The sequence below is a fragment of the Agelaius phoeniceus genome, chromosome 3 (genome assembly GCF_051311805.1).
Source record: "Agelaius phoeniceus isolate bAgePho1 chromosome 3, bAgePho1.hap1, whole genome shotgun sequence".
Classification (NCBI taxonomy): domain Eukaryota; kingdom Metazoa; phylum Chordata; class Aves; order Passeriformes; family Icteridae; genus Agelaius; species Agelaius phoeniceus.
Window position 1 is genome coordinate 82,784,561 of NC_135267.1, and position 14,772 is coordinate 82,799,332.

The 14,772-nt window shown below is 39.8% G+C and overlaps 1 protein-coding gene across 3 annotated transcripts in view; it reads left to right on the forward strand.

Annotated features, from left to right (window-relative positions):
* LOC129118966 (protein ELYS-like) overlaps positions 1 to 14,772 on the forward strand; it is a 43,770-nt gene that overhangs the window by 4,647 nt on the left and 24,351 nt on the right. For all 3 annotated transcript variants that reach the window (XM_054630630.2, XM_077175742.1, XM_054630631.2), the window contains exons 2-11: positions 456 to 582; positions 1,641 to 1,894; positions 5,532 to 5,712; positions 6,499 to 6,706; positions 7,543 to 7,659; positions 8,377 to 8,461; positions 12,833 to 12,983; positions 13,699 to 13,831; positions 13,918 to 14,099; positions 14,565 to 14,626. In XM_054630630.2, the coding sequence (XP_054486605.2) occupies positions 462 to 582; positions 1,641 to 1,894; positions 5,532 to 5,712; positions 6,499 to 6,706; positions 7,543 to 7,659; positions 8,377 to 8,461; positions 12,833 to 12,983; positions 13,699 to 13,831; positions 13,918 to 14,099; positions 14,565 to 14,626 (1,494 nt within the window). In that variant the 5' untranslated portion in view covers positions 456 to 461. The remainder of the gene's footprint in view (positions 1 to 455; positions 583 to 1,640; positions 1,895 to 5,531; positions 5,713 to 6,498; positions 6,707 to 7,542; positions 7,660 to 8,376; positions 8,462 to 12,832; positions 12,984 to 13,698; positions 13,832 to 13,917; positions 14,100 to 14,564; positions 14,627 to 14,772) is intronic.

The following is a 14,772-nucleotide window of genomic DNA, read 5'->3' on the forward strand; positions in this document are numbered from 1 at the left end:
AATAAACATGCAAAAAGTAAACAAGGCATGGCTGATCTGTGACATCTACTAGAAGACAATTGACAAAAATAATACTGTATTAAATCAAGGGAAAGGGCAAAGTTATATGTCTTACTGAGAATCTTTTTGAAATATGATTTTTCTGAGATCACATCTTGCTAACCAGGATGAGTAAGCTTGAACTTGGTGTCTTGTTCTCTTCCCTGTTATTTATCTTGTTCATCCCTCTGTGTCACTTATTGTTGGTGGTCTTGTAGGCATCGGAAAAGCTCAAGATTGTCCTTTTGCTCTGCTGTGAGATGAAAAACTGTCCCAAGTGCCATTTCATTTGAGCAAAAAAAGAGCTACAAATGATGTGTGGGAGATTTGTCTCTGCATACTGATGAAGCTTGGGTCAGTCTCAAAGATATTTATGGCTGACATGAGTCTCTTTGCCTTTTTTTCTTTATTTCCAGTGAAGAATGCGAGACCTAACGGCTCAGGTAACGAGCAGTCTGCTGCAGTTTCCAGAGGTGACTGTTGAGGCACTTGGGGAGGATGAGATCACCCTAGACTCTGCACTGTGTGGGAAGTTTTCTGGAGGTGAGCATTTTCCTTTAAATTTGGATTTGGTGTGAAGTTGTTACTGCCTGAAGCACAGGGTCATGGCATCAGGTTGGTTCTGTTAAGTAAAATGCATCAGGTTCTGATATGTTAATGTAATGTAAATGCTAACAGGATATTTTAACAATTAGAAGCATTGAAAGTGCAACAGCCTGCTTCAGTCCTGTGCTATTTAAATAATAGAGCTGACCATGCCCTCCCCAGTTCTGAATGAAATAGAAGGCAGTTTTCAAGGAAGAAATAGTGTTGTTTTGGGACAAATTTCTTTTTAGCCGCTCATGTATTTTGTAGGTATTTAGTAGGATGCAGATTGAGGACCCAGTGAGAGTTGCTGACAACAGCTAAGCAGATTAGGCAGTTGACTTTCTAGGTGATCTGAAAGTAGAGCTGGATGCCTGTCTGGATGTCTGGGCTTCTGTTAAGAGCAGGTAGAATCTTATCTACTTGCCTGTACTTGCAGTAATGGAGCTCATCCTTCTTTTGGGCTTGAAGTTCCTCAGTAGAGGAGCAAGTGTTAAACTCTTGAGTGAAACACCACTTTTTGAATTTTTTCTGGGATCAGCTCATGTAAAAGTTGGCATTACACATGCAGTGCCCATTTTAAGATACTTTCCTGTCCAAATCCCTGCCCAGAGTAGTCGTGTGTCAAGCACAATTCTTAAACTGGAACTGAATTGGTTTAGATGGGCTGTATTTGAAGTATGCTTTGAGACTTGTATTCCTGTACATATTTAGGTGTTTTTTAGCAAAACCAGGCCAAGTATGGTGTACAGGCAAGAGCTCAGTCTATTGTAATCTTTGTCCCAAAGAGTGAATGTTCTTGAGTGCAGGAATGACTAGTACAAATGCAAAAGAATGGGTTTATTAATTTTAAGAATTATTGGTTGAGGACTGCAGTGGGTGATTTGAAATGATTGTCCAGGTGTAGGTAGGTTGGCCTTTCCCTTTGTTGCATTTGAGGGAGGGCCCAGTGGCGTTGCTGTTGTTCCAGTTGTGCTGCTGGGCATTTGGTGAGCGCCGTTCCTTTTGCCTTGCAGGCAGAAGTGGCCTGGCGTGGCTGGCGTGTGGCCCCCAGCTGGAGGTGGTGAACTCGGTGACAGGAGAGCGGCTCTCTGCCTATCGCTTCAGCGGGGTGAACGAGCAGCCTCCCGCCGTCCGCGTGGTGAAGGAGTTCTCTTGGCAGAAGAGGACTGGGCTCCTGGTGGGCTTGGAGGAAGCAGAGGGAAGTGTTCTCTGTCTCTATGACCTTGGGATCTCAAGAGTGGTTAAAGCAGTCGTTCTTCCAGGAAGGGTATGTATCTTTTTGGGGGAATGAAGGTTTTGTATTGTTTGGTGCTGCGTAATCCTGTTTCAGGAAAAGCTCTTGTGCATCTCTTTGTATGACTTATCCTTTTTATATTGCATTAACATATTGTCAGTTCAGATTATCCAGTCAAGAGAGCCTTGATGTAAAACCTTGGACTTGGCAGTTGCATTATCCTTTGAGCTTACTGATAGTAAAAAAAAAACATTGTAGAGCATATAATCACGAAATTCTCCACTTTAAAAAAAAAAAGGCATTGAAAACCTTTATTTTTTTTCAGAGCAAAAAGGAATACTCCACTTAAATTGTCTGTAATATTCCTTTTCTAAATGGTTAATTTCTGTCAGGAATACTGTCCTTAAAGTATCTCAGGCTCCTATCATTGTGCCGTTAATGACTTTGATACATTCCCATTAATCTCAGACTAGGAAGTAGGTGAGGTGGGGAGAGAAGAGATTTTTCTGTTAACTTAGGATTGGAAAAAAGATTTTAGTGAGTTATCTGTCAGATAGTTGGCAGATTTACTTTCAGTCTGCAGTCCTTGAGTCTCTTCTTGTTGAATATAGTGTTTGTGTAGATGGGATACAGTGGTGTAATGTTGATAATTTTTTCTGCCTTCTGTAACCCTTGAATTCAAACGATGTTGTGTCCCTGGGTCTTATTAACACAATGGAAACAAGAATCAGATTAAGTTATCAGAACATCAAGATTCACTGTGTTTTTATCATCTTAGAATCTGCAGCAAATAAATACTTATTTACTACTCAGTTTTCCCTAACATTATTTGGTTTGACTTACTAGAGTACAGGTCAAAGTCTTGTTAGTAGTAGTAAGCATTTGTGTTAAGTTCTAAAGATACAAGTCATATCAGTGTTCCAGTGTGTTGTTTTGCTATCTGCTCAAGTTGTAGATGGAAAAGCAGGCTGTGTGCTAGCATGAACTTAAAATAAGTAAATTAGGTTTTGGTAAGTGGTGTTGGTGTGTTAGGTTTTATTTCTTCTATCTAAGTAAGCTAGGAAAAAGCAAAGGTTAAGAAGTAAGAACTATGTTGCACATTGAATCCGTAGCTGTGGAAGTGTTTTGAAATAGAAGCTAGTTCCAACAATCAGTTGTGTTAGAGAGTTGTTCTATACCACAAAAACTGATTCAGGAGCAGAGATGAAGCCCTGCAGGAAAGAGTTGGTTGTTGGGTGATGAAGGGTAAGAATTTTGAAATAAAGCCAAAGCTGCTCTGAAGGTTTTGCTTTTATGCCCTGAAAGCTCATGATTACAAGTATGTTTGGTCTGTTGCTTATGTTTGTTTCCTATGTCTTTGGTATTGTGTTAGTTCATAGTCAGGACACAGGTATTGCTAATTGGAGTCTTAACTTTCAGGCTGTGAGTGGGAGTAAGGGTAAGCAAAAACAAATAGATAAACTTGCACTTGGCTGCTGTCCATATGTTTTGAATTCTTTCAGAAACTCATATTTGCATATTATGTAATGTATCGTTTGGGGGGGGATTGATTTGTATGAATGTTTCTCTGATTTTCAGATTGATTATTTTTGAAGGTAAAATATGGTTCTTTTCTTAACATCACTTTCTGCAATTCTGTCATTACTCTTTTAAACCTTTAATGAGCACTGTGGTTTTGGGACTATTTTCTCAACAGGTATAAGTTCTGTTTACAGCTAAGTTGTACAGTTTAATTTAGAGCAAGTGCTCCAAGGTGTCAAGTTGTTAGTCTATTAATACAGGGTGTTTATTGTGACTGTGTGAATGCTTTTTAGGGTAAGAATGGATGTTAAGTTGTTCAGAGAATAAATAAATCAGTTAAAAAACCCAGACTCAGGAGCTTAGAAAGAATTTTGACATAATATCTTTGCATGTGTCTGTGAGTATCTCTTGATGCCCTCTTGATATGTGTATGAGATGCAGCAGGAGACTGAAAATGATGATGAGTATGATTTGAATTGGATTATGAATTAAAAACATGAAGTACATCAAATTGGTTTATAACAGTTGCATGTTTCAGAACTGTTGCATGTTTTTTTCCCAAATTTTCCTGGTTCATATGAGGCAGAAGGGCAGCATTCAGATTCAGTGAGCTGAGAAAAGTTTTCTTTGTTCTTTCCCAGAATGAGTTGGCAAAGCACTAGGAGAATAGGAAAAAGCAGTGCATAGCATGGTGGAAAAATATGTAATTTCAGGAGCTTCTACATGGAAAATTGAAGTAATCAGGGAACATTTTTGGAAGCCTATGCAAAACTAGTAAAGATTCATTTGGACCCAGTTGTACAATGAAGAAAATAACTTGAAAAGAACTCACAAGCAACACTTCAACTTCAGCTAATTGCACAGCAAGATTTGTTCTGTGTTTCCTCTTCAGTCACCAATGCTTGGAATGCAAGAATCGAATCTGAGTAATCAAAATACTTTCATTAGTCCTCAGAGTAGCAGAGAGGATTAAAAATTTAATTTGAAACATAAGAAATCTGAAAGAAAACCAAGTTTCCCAAATAGCTAAAGAGACTTCTAAGATTGGAGTTCTTGTGTTCAAGGTGAAAGGTGGATTGTATAGCAAGTGGCCAGGCAAATGCAGTCATAAGCAAGTGCTTGATACAGCATAGAAGAAAACCTCAGGGGCCCTGTAAGTTTGGATATTTTTCCCATTTCTGGGGTAAATAAACTGCATAAAAAGATGGACCACCTTGTGACATTCACTTCTTTGTTTCAGACAAACCTTTGTTGCTGATGTAAAGCTGTCTGCTTTCATGGTGCTGCATTTGTAAGAGGCCAGAAGATAGCCCCTGTTCCTGTGTTGTCCTGCTCCTTGAGTGCAGGAGCCCTGGTGTGCCTGTGTCTCTGCTGGAGCAGTCAGTGTTGTCCTGGGTGTGCTGTGGGTGCTGAAGGGTCTGTTCGCCTTGTGCTGAGGTCATGGGGAGTGCCTGGCCTGTCAGGGAGCAGAGAGAGCTCCTGCCTCAGGCTGAGCAAGTTCTTGTTTGGTCTCTTGTTGTTGGGTTAGGCTGCCTTTTACAGTTTTCCCTACCATCTGTAAGAGTGCTGGTGTGCATTTCAAATGTTTGTTGGATATTATCTGTCAAAGTGAGGGCCAGCGTAGATTTTAGTTATTCAGCATCTCCCTCCAACCCTTTCTAGGAATGTCTCATTCCCATGGAAATGGTGCATCTGGTGTATCCCACAGCCACAGCCTTGTTTCCTTGCAGCCCTGATTTAGCTTACAAAATGCAGGGTAAAGGAGGCCTGGACTGTATCACAGTGCTGATTGATTGGCTTTGAGTAGTGGGAGAACTAGATCTAGCTTTGTCTTTATTATTTAAGTCCTTTACGCATGGTAAACCTTTTAGCATGTAATTGATTTCATGTCTCTTCTTAGATGCAATTATTTCTAAGTAGGAAATGGAAACGGGTAAGCTGTAAAGATGGAATATGCTATTTAAGTGGAGAGAGCTTTCTTTCTATTAATTTCCTTTCTGCTTGATACAACAGGGAGCAGTGATTTGGTTTTAAGTCTTATGAACCTGTATTTCCTGTCCTGTTTCTGATGTGCTGATGCTGGCTTCCCTTCTGAGGATTACTCCTGGGGCTGTCAAAGACCTTGACATTAACCTGCAGTTCCCTGCAGGTGACTGCCATCGAGCCCATCAGCAATGACGGCGGAGCCAGCGTGAGCACGCGGCACCTGCACCAGAGTCTGCGATGGCTCTTTGGAGTGGCAGCAGTGGCCACAGATGTTGGCCATGTCCTTCTGGTTGACCTTTGTTTGGATGATTTATCTTGCAGTCAGAATGAAGTAGAAGCATCGGGTAAGCTGCACTTTTTAAACTTGAATTTAGGTGTAAGAAGATGTTTCCTTTCAAAAGCCAGCTTGTATCCCATGAAGATGCCAGCGAGCTGACTGGCTGCTGGCATTTCTGACCTTGCCCACTGCTGGCTGTAGACAGCAGTGTGACATGGTATGGTTCTGAACTGATCCAGAAATGGGAGTGGCTTAATGCTCCTCCTGATGTTCAGAAGGCCTCTTGCTGCCCACACCCCTTTGTCCCTGTGATTCTTGCCAGTGGGAGGTAGGAATTTCTCCATTTGAGTCAGTGCAGCTGTGTGATAGGATGTTGTGTCAGAGGTACCAGATTCCTTGGGAGTGTTCTCCTGTTTCCGTCAATGGCTGGAGGCAGGCTTTAGGCTTGTGTTTTAAAATAAATCTGGCTTATCAAAAGTCCTTCATTTGGGTGAATGAATCCTGCAATTTGTGTTTTCAGATTGCAAACACTGTTTTGGGTGTTGTAAGAGTGGCTTCAGGAGCTCATATCCCTAGAAGTAGCTTCCTCATGAGGCCCAATAAAGGAATTTGTCTATAATGGTTACATTTGTACCCAGTTTTGAAATAGGAGAGAGAATACCTGTCCTACTGCAGAGTCCTTCTCAGAGTTTTCTGAATGGGTGCAGAAACAGGAATAGCCAAAATAAGGTGCTGAAAAAATGGGCGTTCCATTTGCAGAATTAGATTATATATGTTGTATAATCACATCAGTTTGGAAATGCAACTGAAGTGGCATAATGCATTCATTTCTCCCATGCTTTTATGTGTGTAGATCTAGAAGTTGTCACTAGAATTCCTGCTGAAGTTCCACAAAGAAGAGAAGCTGTGACCCGGGAAGGGAGGCATCTCTGTTTTCAATTGCGAAGTCCTTCAGGAACAGCAGTATCAACCCTGTGCTACATAAGCAGAAGCAACCAGCTCATTGTGGGATTTTCTGATGGCTACTTGTCACTATGGAATATGAAATCTTTGAAGAGGGAGTAAGTAGTCACTTCCACTTGGTTGCACTTGGAGGTGCAGGGGTCTCAATTTTTTGCTTCAGGAAGTCATGCAGTAGGGATGTGATAGAGCTGATTTTCATAAGTCTGTTCTGTCCAGTTGTATTTTGTGGACCCAGGCAATGTGTGTGTTTCCCTGAGAGATTTGCAATGATTCACAACCAATTACTTAAATTAGAACATCCATTGAAAGGCTTCACTGTATGAATAATGTGATTTTAGTGATCATATTCTTTAAAGTGTCCATGATGGATCTAGTTAGACATGATAATTCAACAGTTGATCTGTGCCTGAAAACACGTTGTTTCCTACATTTCAGCCTTGATGGAAATTGGTGGTCGACTCATTCCCGGACCAGGAATATGTGAATGAAAGTTTGTTTGAAAGATTTGGAGATCAGAATAAGGGATATATACATTTTAAGCAATAGTGAATTTTAGAGGTGATTTGAAATCTGCCACTTGAAATATATGACCACATTCAGATAGGCGTTACTTAAGGAAATCTACAGTGCCTCACCAGAAACTATGTATGTGTTGTGGATGCATTATGGATGCATAAATAGACAGTGGACACATAATTATATGCAAAAAAAAAAGGATTGTGAAGATGCAATTGAAGTTCAGATGTTGGGAAGACAAATATTTAAGAAGTAGTGGCTTGTCAGTCATCAGTTGTTTTAAATGGAAGTATGACCATCTGTACTTTGAGGATAAGTATGCAAGCTGCTTTTTTCCCAGAAGATGCTTCTACCCTTCTACAAACAGCCAGAGCTAGCAGGCTCTCCTTTTTTCTATATTTTTCTTTTAAACCTGTAGGCACCACTCCCAGCTTGAAGGAGGAAGGATTCCTGTCTATGCAGTTACTTTTCAAGAGCCTGAGAATGATCCCCGCAATTGTTGCTACTTGTGGGCTGTTCAGTCTACACAACAAAGGTGAATAAAATCCTGCCATAAGTCACTGGTTTTTTTAATATTTGTTCACATTCAGTTGATATCTGTGTATTCATTTTGTTTCTTTAACTGTACAGGAGATGAAAGTGATAGGCTTACAGTGCAATTTTTTCAGGGTTTTACATTTGCAAGAAGGGGCTTGACTCTTTACTACCTTGTGGAAGAAGGCAAAGGAAACAGTGGCTATGTTTTTGTGCTTGCAGTCTCAAATGATTTCCCTTGTTTCTTGATGACTGCTTCAAGATTTGTTTGGTATTCCCACCATGATATTCAGAACCATTTAAAGTGGTTTAGGCTGCAGATGCAGAACAGTAAACATCATCGGCAAGCTACTTAATCAGCACAGCTGTTCATAGACTGGCAGTCTTCTTAAGTTCAACTTAAAAGCAGTTTTCATGGAGAATGCTTTATTTTTATGAGCTATTTCCAGCAATTTAGCAATTATTTCCTCCATGTTGCATATTAAAGCTTTCCTAACAAAGGCATTGTTAGCATTTGCCCCTGAAGCTGTTCATGTCAAAATTTCTTCCTTTCTGTTTTAATGGCTAAATGTGACCAGTTATCATGCATTGGGAAGCAGTGTTTTTCTTTTCAGCAAGAGCATGCTCTTAAGTCAGTTCCAGCCTAGATCTAATAAAATGATAATGAGAATTGTAAAGCAGCTTTGTAACCAAATTTTCTCATTTATACGTTTTTCAGTGAAGGTGATGTTGTGAGTTTACATCTGTTGCAGTTAGCATTTGGTGACAGGAAACGCCTGGCATCAGGACAAGTCATGTATGAGGTAAGACAGGCCTGTATATGAGAAGATGAAAATAGTAATTTGTCTAAGTAAGGATCAGTTAAGTTGACCAGATTAATATTTACCATGAAAGATCAATGAGACTTAAGAAAAGTCTTTTGATGAGTCTTTTTAGGCATTCTTTTGTCCATACTTTTCAGAACAAGTCATAGAATCATGGAATGGTTTTGGTTGGAAGACCTTAAATATCATGTATTCCGATCCCCTGCTATGACTATGGATTCCACCCACTAGATCAGTTCTCTCAGGGCCTCATCCACTCTGGCCTTTAACACTTCCAGGGATGGGACATCTATAGCATCTCTGGGCAGCCTGACCTCCAGATCCTCACCACTCTCACAGTAAAAAAATTCTTCCTAACATCTAATCTAAATCTCTCCTGTTTTGCTTGAAAACCCCTTCTCCTTTGTCCTATCACTATCTGCCCTTGTAAAATGTCAAAGCCTCCCTCTTTTTTATAAACTCGTTTTATGTGCTGAAAGGCTGCCCTTAGGTCTCCCAGGATGAGGTTGGACTTCTGGGCTGTGAGTGCATATTGCTTGCTGTCCACCAGAACCCCCACATCCTTCTTGGCAGGGCTGTTCTCAGTCACTTTTCCCAGTCTGTAGTCATGTCTGGGATTGCCGCATTCCAGGTGCAGCACCTTGCACTTGGACTTGCTGACCTTCATGTCCTGAGGTTCCCATTGGCCCATCTCTCAGGCTTCTCCAGATCCTTCTGGATGACATCCTGGCCTTTTGTTTTGTCAACTGCACCTTTCAGCCTTGTGTCATCTACAAACTTGCTTAAGGTGCACTTGATCTCACTGTTTGTGTCATTGATGAAGATATTGAAGAGCACTGATCCCCACACAGGTTTCTGAGGGACACACTCAACATCATTCCATACCTGGAGATAGACCGTTTGCCACAACTCTCTGGCTTGGTCCTTCCAAACAATTCCTTATCCACCCTTCTGAGTCGTCCACCCTACAGATCTGCTTGTCTTCAATGTAGAGATGGTGATGTCATGAGGGATTGTGTCAAAGACCTGGTAGAAGTCTAGATGGATGACATCAGTCAGTTTTCCCTCGCCAAGTGTTTCAGTCACTCCATTGTAGAAGATGGCCAGATTGGTCAGACACAATCTGTCCATGCTGAAGCCATACAATTTTATACTTCAGTGTCATGAGTTCCACCTAGATTCATCTGAGAGGAGCCCTTACACATCTGATTCCTGAAGAGGAAATGGCTGTTACAAATGAAATTACTCTTAATTTAAACATCACATGAATGGCATGTAGGAAGAGAAGACAAGGCTTTGAATAGCTTTGTGTTACCAAACTATAGATTTGAGGAAGCTTCTGTCTGTCTCTTTTTCTTTCAATATGGTCATATATTTCTCTTCATACATTTCTGATCTCTATTTTATAATCTTGTTTTTCTTTTAAACTCTGTCAGCCTGACTTCAAATACACCTACAAAAATACCTACAATGTCTCTTCAGCGTTGATTCTGAAACTCAGTAGCTGTAAAGATGACTCTTGTTTTGAGTTTTGGATGGGTTGTCTCTGAAACCTACTCTTTAAGCCAACAAAAGATGTACAATGGTATGATTTGGTCAGAAAAGTCTCCGTAAATTTTTAGAACTGATTGCAGATATGCTGTGGTATAGAATAGATAAAATATAGAAGGGGTATCATTAGGTCTCAGATAATCTAACAGAGGCAAGAGGCACCTCTATAATGTTTTATAATGTTTAATTCTATTCAGCAGTATGCATGAAATTCTACCAAGATCTTTTTGATGGGAAAGTAATCTTAATTCACAGCAAGTCGTTCCTCCTATTTGACACTTGTCCTTGTATGTTCTCAGTAGTACAGAAATGGAGGTAATCCTTGGATTGTGGTTCAAAGATTTTTTTTTTTTTTAATAGGGACTTTGAGTTTTGAATTTTTTGAATGAGTTTGAATTTTATGCTTTTTTCCTTTTGTCTGTAGGAAAGGACCTTCCTGATTTGGAAGTGTTGCTTTTGAGCAGATAAAGGTTGGGTGTTGGGAGGAGGTGGTGTTTCTTTAAAATACATCATCTGTCATGGTGATGAAGTAGAAATACCTTCAAGTGGTTCAACACATCTGAATATGCATGTCGTATCTTCATGTGCAGTTTTTAAGTGACAAAAATATACAGTGCTCTAGAGGAACAGAACACCTTGTTTACTGGGAGGTTTTTTGTGTTTGGTTTTGGTTTTTTTTTAAGGGTTTTTGTTGTAGTTCACTCCTGCATCTTGTAGTGCTCTAAGCACTTGGGCAGGTTGATAGGAGAAAGGTTCTTTAATCTTCTCAAGATTTGCTTTTGAATTTCAGTTTTGTTTTATCCTCTTAAAAGAAAATTTTTAGCTAAGTCTTAGCAGTGACAAGGGCAGTACCTTTTACTGTGTGCTGTACTGGGGAAAAAGCAATTGTCTCTATTTCCCTCATGGCTACTACCTTTTTCCTTCTGAACAACTTAATGTTAAAATGTGAGACCTTTAACTATTTGGCAGTTATTTGTCTTGGTTGTCTTTTCTGAGCAAGATGTGACAAATGTCAGTTTATACCTCAGAGAGTTGAAATGTTTCATCAGTCTTTAAAAATGGATTTACTAGAAATTCCACTTGACACTCTTAGAAAAAAAGCACACAAAGTGATAAAAAATGTTACTGTGTTTGTGACCTGAAAAACCTGTGGTGTAGTTAAAATAAGAGTTGGATCCCTCTACAGACTGTACAACCAGTAGTACATTCACAGGCATGTGTAGAAAGATTATAACAGGAACCAATCTTAGAAGGCTGTTGAAGAGAGCTGAACATCTGCACCCTCTGAGGAGGAAAGACAGGTTCTTCAGCTGGCTTACAGATAAACAACTTAATAGTGTACTTTCATGCTGAGACCTGTTAGCATCTACTTCCAAAAAATCCCCACAAAACAATTCTTAATCCATTCCCAAGGGATGCATCACGATAGGATCTGTGCTCACCAGTGGACACTTAAGTGTTGGAATACTTACTGTGGTCACAGATTGGTCAGTATGATATGATGGCTCTCTTCTCATTGGTCTTCAGTGACATAAAATTTAAGAGTTGTTCCCATTTGCCAGGCCAAGCTTGAGTAAACAAGGGGAAATTAATCTACTGCTGCTCCTTGTTCACCGAGTATGTGTCATAGGAGATTAAAACATTGTAATAGGAGCTTAAAACATTTGTCTGCTTACATCACTGCTGTACATCCCAGGATTCAGACCTGAGGCTATGAAACCATGCATTTTTGACTTCATATCATGGTAAAAGTCACAAATGGACCTTTTGGAGCATGTGGCACTGTATTTTTATAAACGTGTCAGACTCGAGTCTCTGTTGCCTTCAAGGCTGGTTTAAATCTGCTCAAGTAAGAAAACGGAAAGACACGCTTAAATTAGACTTGCAAAGAGCTCTTTTAGATCATCTCAGCAGCTGCTGTATCTTGCAGATCAGTTCATGGTCCTGGAGCATATCCTTATCTTTGTTCTGCACAAGGCTTGAGTACAGTCTCTGTGTTCATGTCAGTATCTGACCAGTGCAACTCCTTTGAACACTGTCCTGTTTAACTGATCTGGAATGTCATTTCTCAATATCTTCTATGCACTAGAGTTCCTTAACTTGGATTTGCTTACCCCAATGTGGAGAGCCTAAAATACGCAGCTTTGGTTAGGAAGTTGTCTTTGGCAGGAACTGTTTGGTATTACTTTCTCCTACTCCTCTGCACTGAAAGGTGGAATGGCTCTTCATATATGAATGAAAGCAGAAATTTCTAGTCATTAAAATTAATGCAGGACAGGTTTATGGAATTTTAGTTCTTTATCTTCTGGAACTGTCTTTTAGAATGGTGAATTTCTTGTTCAGGACATCATCTCTGTTAAAATTGGTTTTAGTGATTAGTTATCCTACAGTGAAGATGAGGTTCTTTGCTTAGGCTTCATGTTAGTTTTTCAAAGAGATGATTTTGATTTTTCTTATCTGCCTTGCATATATCTGTTACTTCCAAAATTCCTTAATAAAATAGTGTGAACTGTGCATGCTTCAGAGCAAAGTTTTGCTAAGGAAATGCTAATACTTGAAAATGTGCAAAGCCTTTTCAGCCAATATCTGTTAAAATTTGACACTTAATTTTTTTGAATGTCAGATGTAGTTCTTATTTGCTATAAGAAATAAGTTCATTAGAAATAAACAAGTTGATAAGTTAGAAATAAACAGTACAATATGCATGTTATATTAGATACATACATTCTTTCTTAGTGCATCTAATGAAAATTAGCTTCTTCTCTTTTTTTTTTTTTTTTTTTTTTTCTCCCCACACAGGGTTTGGAATACTGTGATGAAAGGTACAGTTTAGACCTCACTGGTGGAATCTTTCCCTTGAGAGGGCAGACCAGCAATACTAAATTACTCAGCTGTCAGACCATAGAGAAATTTCGCAACCATGCTGACAGAGAGGACAACGTTAATGAAGGTTTGTTCTGATGTCCCTGCCTGGTTATTCTGAACTACATGGTTTGGAAATCTAAGCAGTAAATGCTATTCTGTACCCACAGTCTTAAAGTCTTAAGTATTCATCTAGATGACCTTGTTGGGCTTATTTAAAAAGCAAAATTGTTTGCTGAAGTTGTGTGGGACTTTTTTATCCCTCTGAACATCATATTTTAAGGGAAAAAGTAGGTTTTATTTTATGTTAGCTGGGGTGCTGGAACAGTGTGTGGGGTCATCTGTATAAGGCTGGTCAGTCAGTTTGTTCTGCCAGTTGTCTGCATTGAACAGTAAGATCCTTCTGTCTGTTGCTTGGGAGTGTTACCTGAATATTTTTTATCCTCATCAAACCTCTGGCTGCATCCATTTAGCACCTGGTCACTACTGGTGTTCCCCAGGGCTCAGTATTGGAGCCAGTTCTATTGCATATCTTTTTTTGATGATCTGGATGAACAACTTGATGAGCTAATAATTGTGTATTTGGTTTGTTTTGGAACACATAAAATTTGACAGAGAAGCATTATGATTAAAACCTATCACATTGACATTTGCTACTCTGTATATTGTTTTTATCATTCATAATAAAGTATTTGGTTTCCTGAGTGAAATAATAGAATTAAGCCAAAATAGAAAGTGATATTTTAAAACCACCAAAAATCTGGTATTTTCTACAGTAAGAAACAATGTCTTGTCTTTGACAGTAATCTCTCCTGACACCAGTGTATCAATCTTCAGTTGGCAAGTGAATACCTATGGTCAGGGAAAACCATCTACTTATTTGGGTGTGTTTGACATCAATCGCTGGTATCATGCTCAAATGCCAGACTCACTGAGGTAGGTCTTAATTAGGAGGTTTCAACATCTCTACAAAAGGTTAATTTGAAAATTGGTTTTGAACATATGCACTTGTTTTCTTTAAGGCCAGAAGAATTCCTTCATGATTGCCCCTATTTTGCCCTGTGGTCACTGGATCCTGTAATAAGCATGACTTCTCCAAACCTCATTTTGGATATTCTGGTACACGAGCGTAGTCTGAGTCGAGGAGTTCCTCCTTCCTATCCGCCGCCTGAACAGTTCTTTAATCCAAGCACCTATAATTTTGGTAGGTATTTGACTGCTTTTCATTTGAATAGTGGCAAGCTTTGGTGGAGGTCAAATGTCACTTGAGTGGTTCTCTTTCTTGTTCATTGTTTGTCACATGAAAACCAAACCAAAAAAAGCCCCACAAACCTTCTCCAACCTGGTTACCTTGTCCTGACAAGGCACTTAGTCTGGTGAAACATATCTGACAGGCAGCTGAGTTTTGGGTTTTGGGGCTTCTGTAACATGGCCTGGGAAGGGGTGATGGTCCCAAAATGAAATGCCTTTGAGCTGAGGCACAAAGCACAGCACTGGGTGGCACTCAAGTTTCTAGAGACAGAGAGTAACTCCTTTTTCTGGGATGTGTGTAAGTGATGTGATGAAGGAAAAGTGGTGCTGGAGGTTTGTCTTTGCAGACAGCAGTATTTATAAAGCATGAACTGGTGAGAAGGTGCCAAGGTCTGTCAAATGTTGCTTGTTTCTGCAGATGTGACCTGCTTGCTCAGCTCGGGAGTTGTTCACATGACTTGCACCGGCTTCCAGAAGGAGGTGACTTTTTTATTGTCTTGAGAGTGTCAAGAGATGAACCTTCTGTAACTTTTCTCTTGCAGTGCTTTGAGTGTCAGAGACCACTTGATGCTCACACTGCCCATGCCCATGCATAGCTGCAGTCATATCGTGCCAGTTTCATGCAA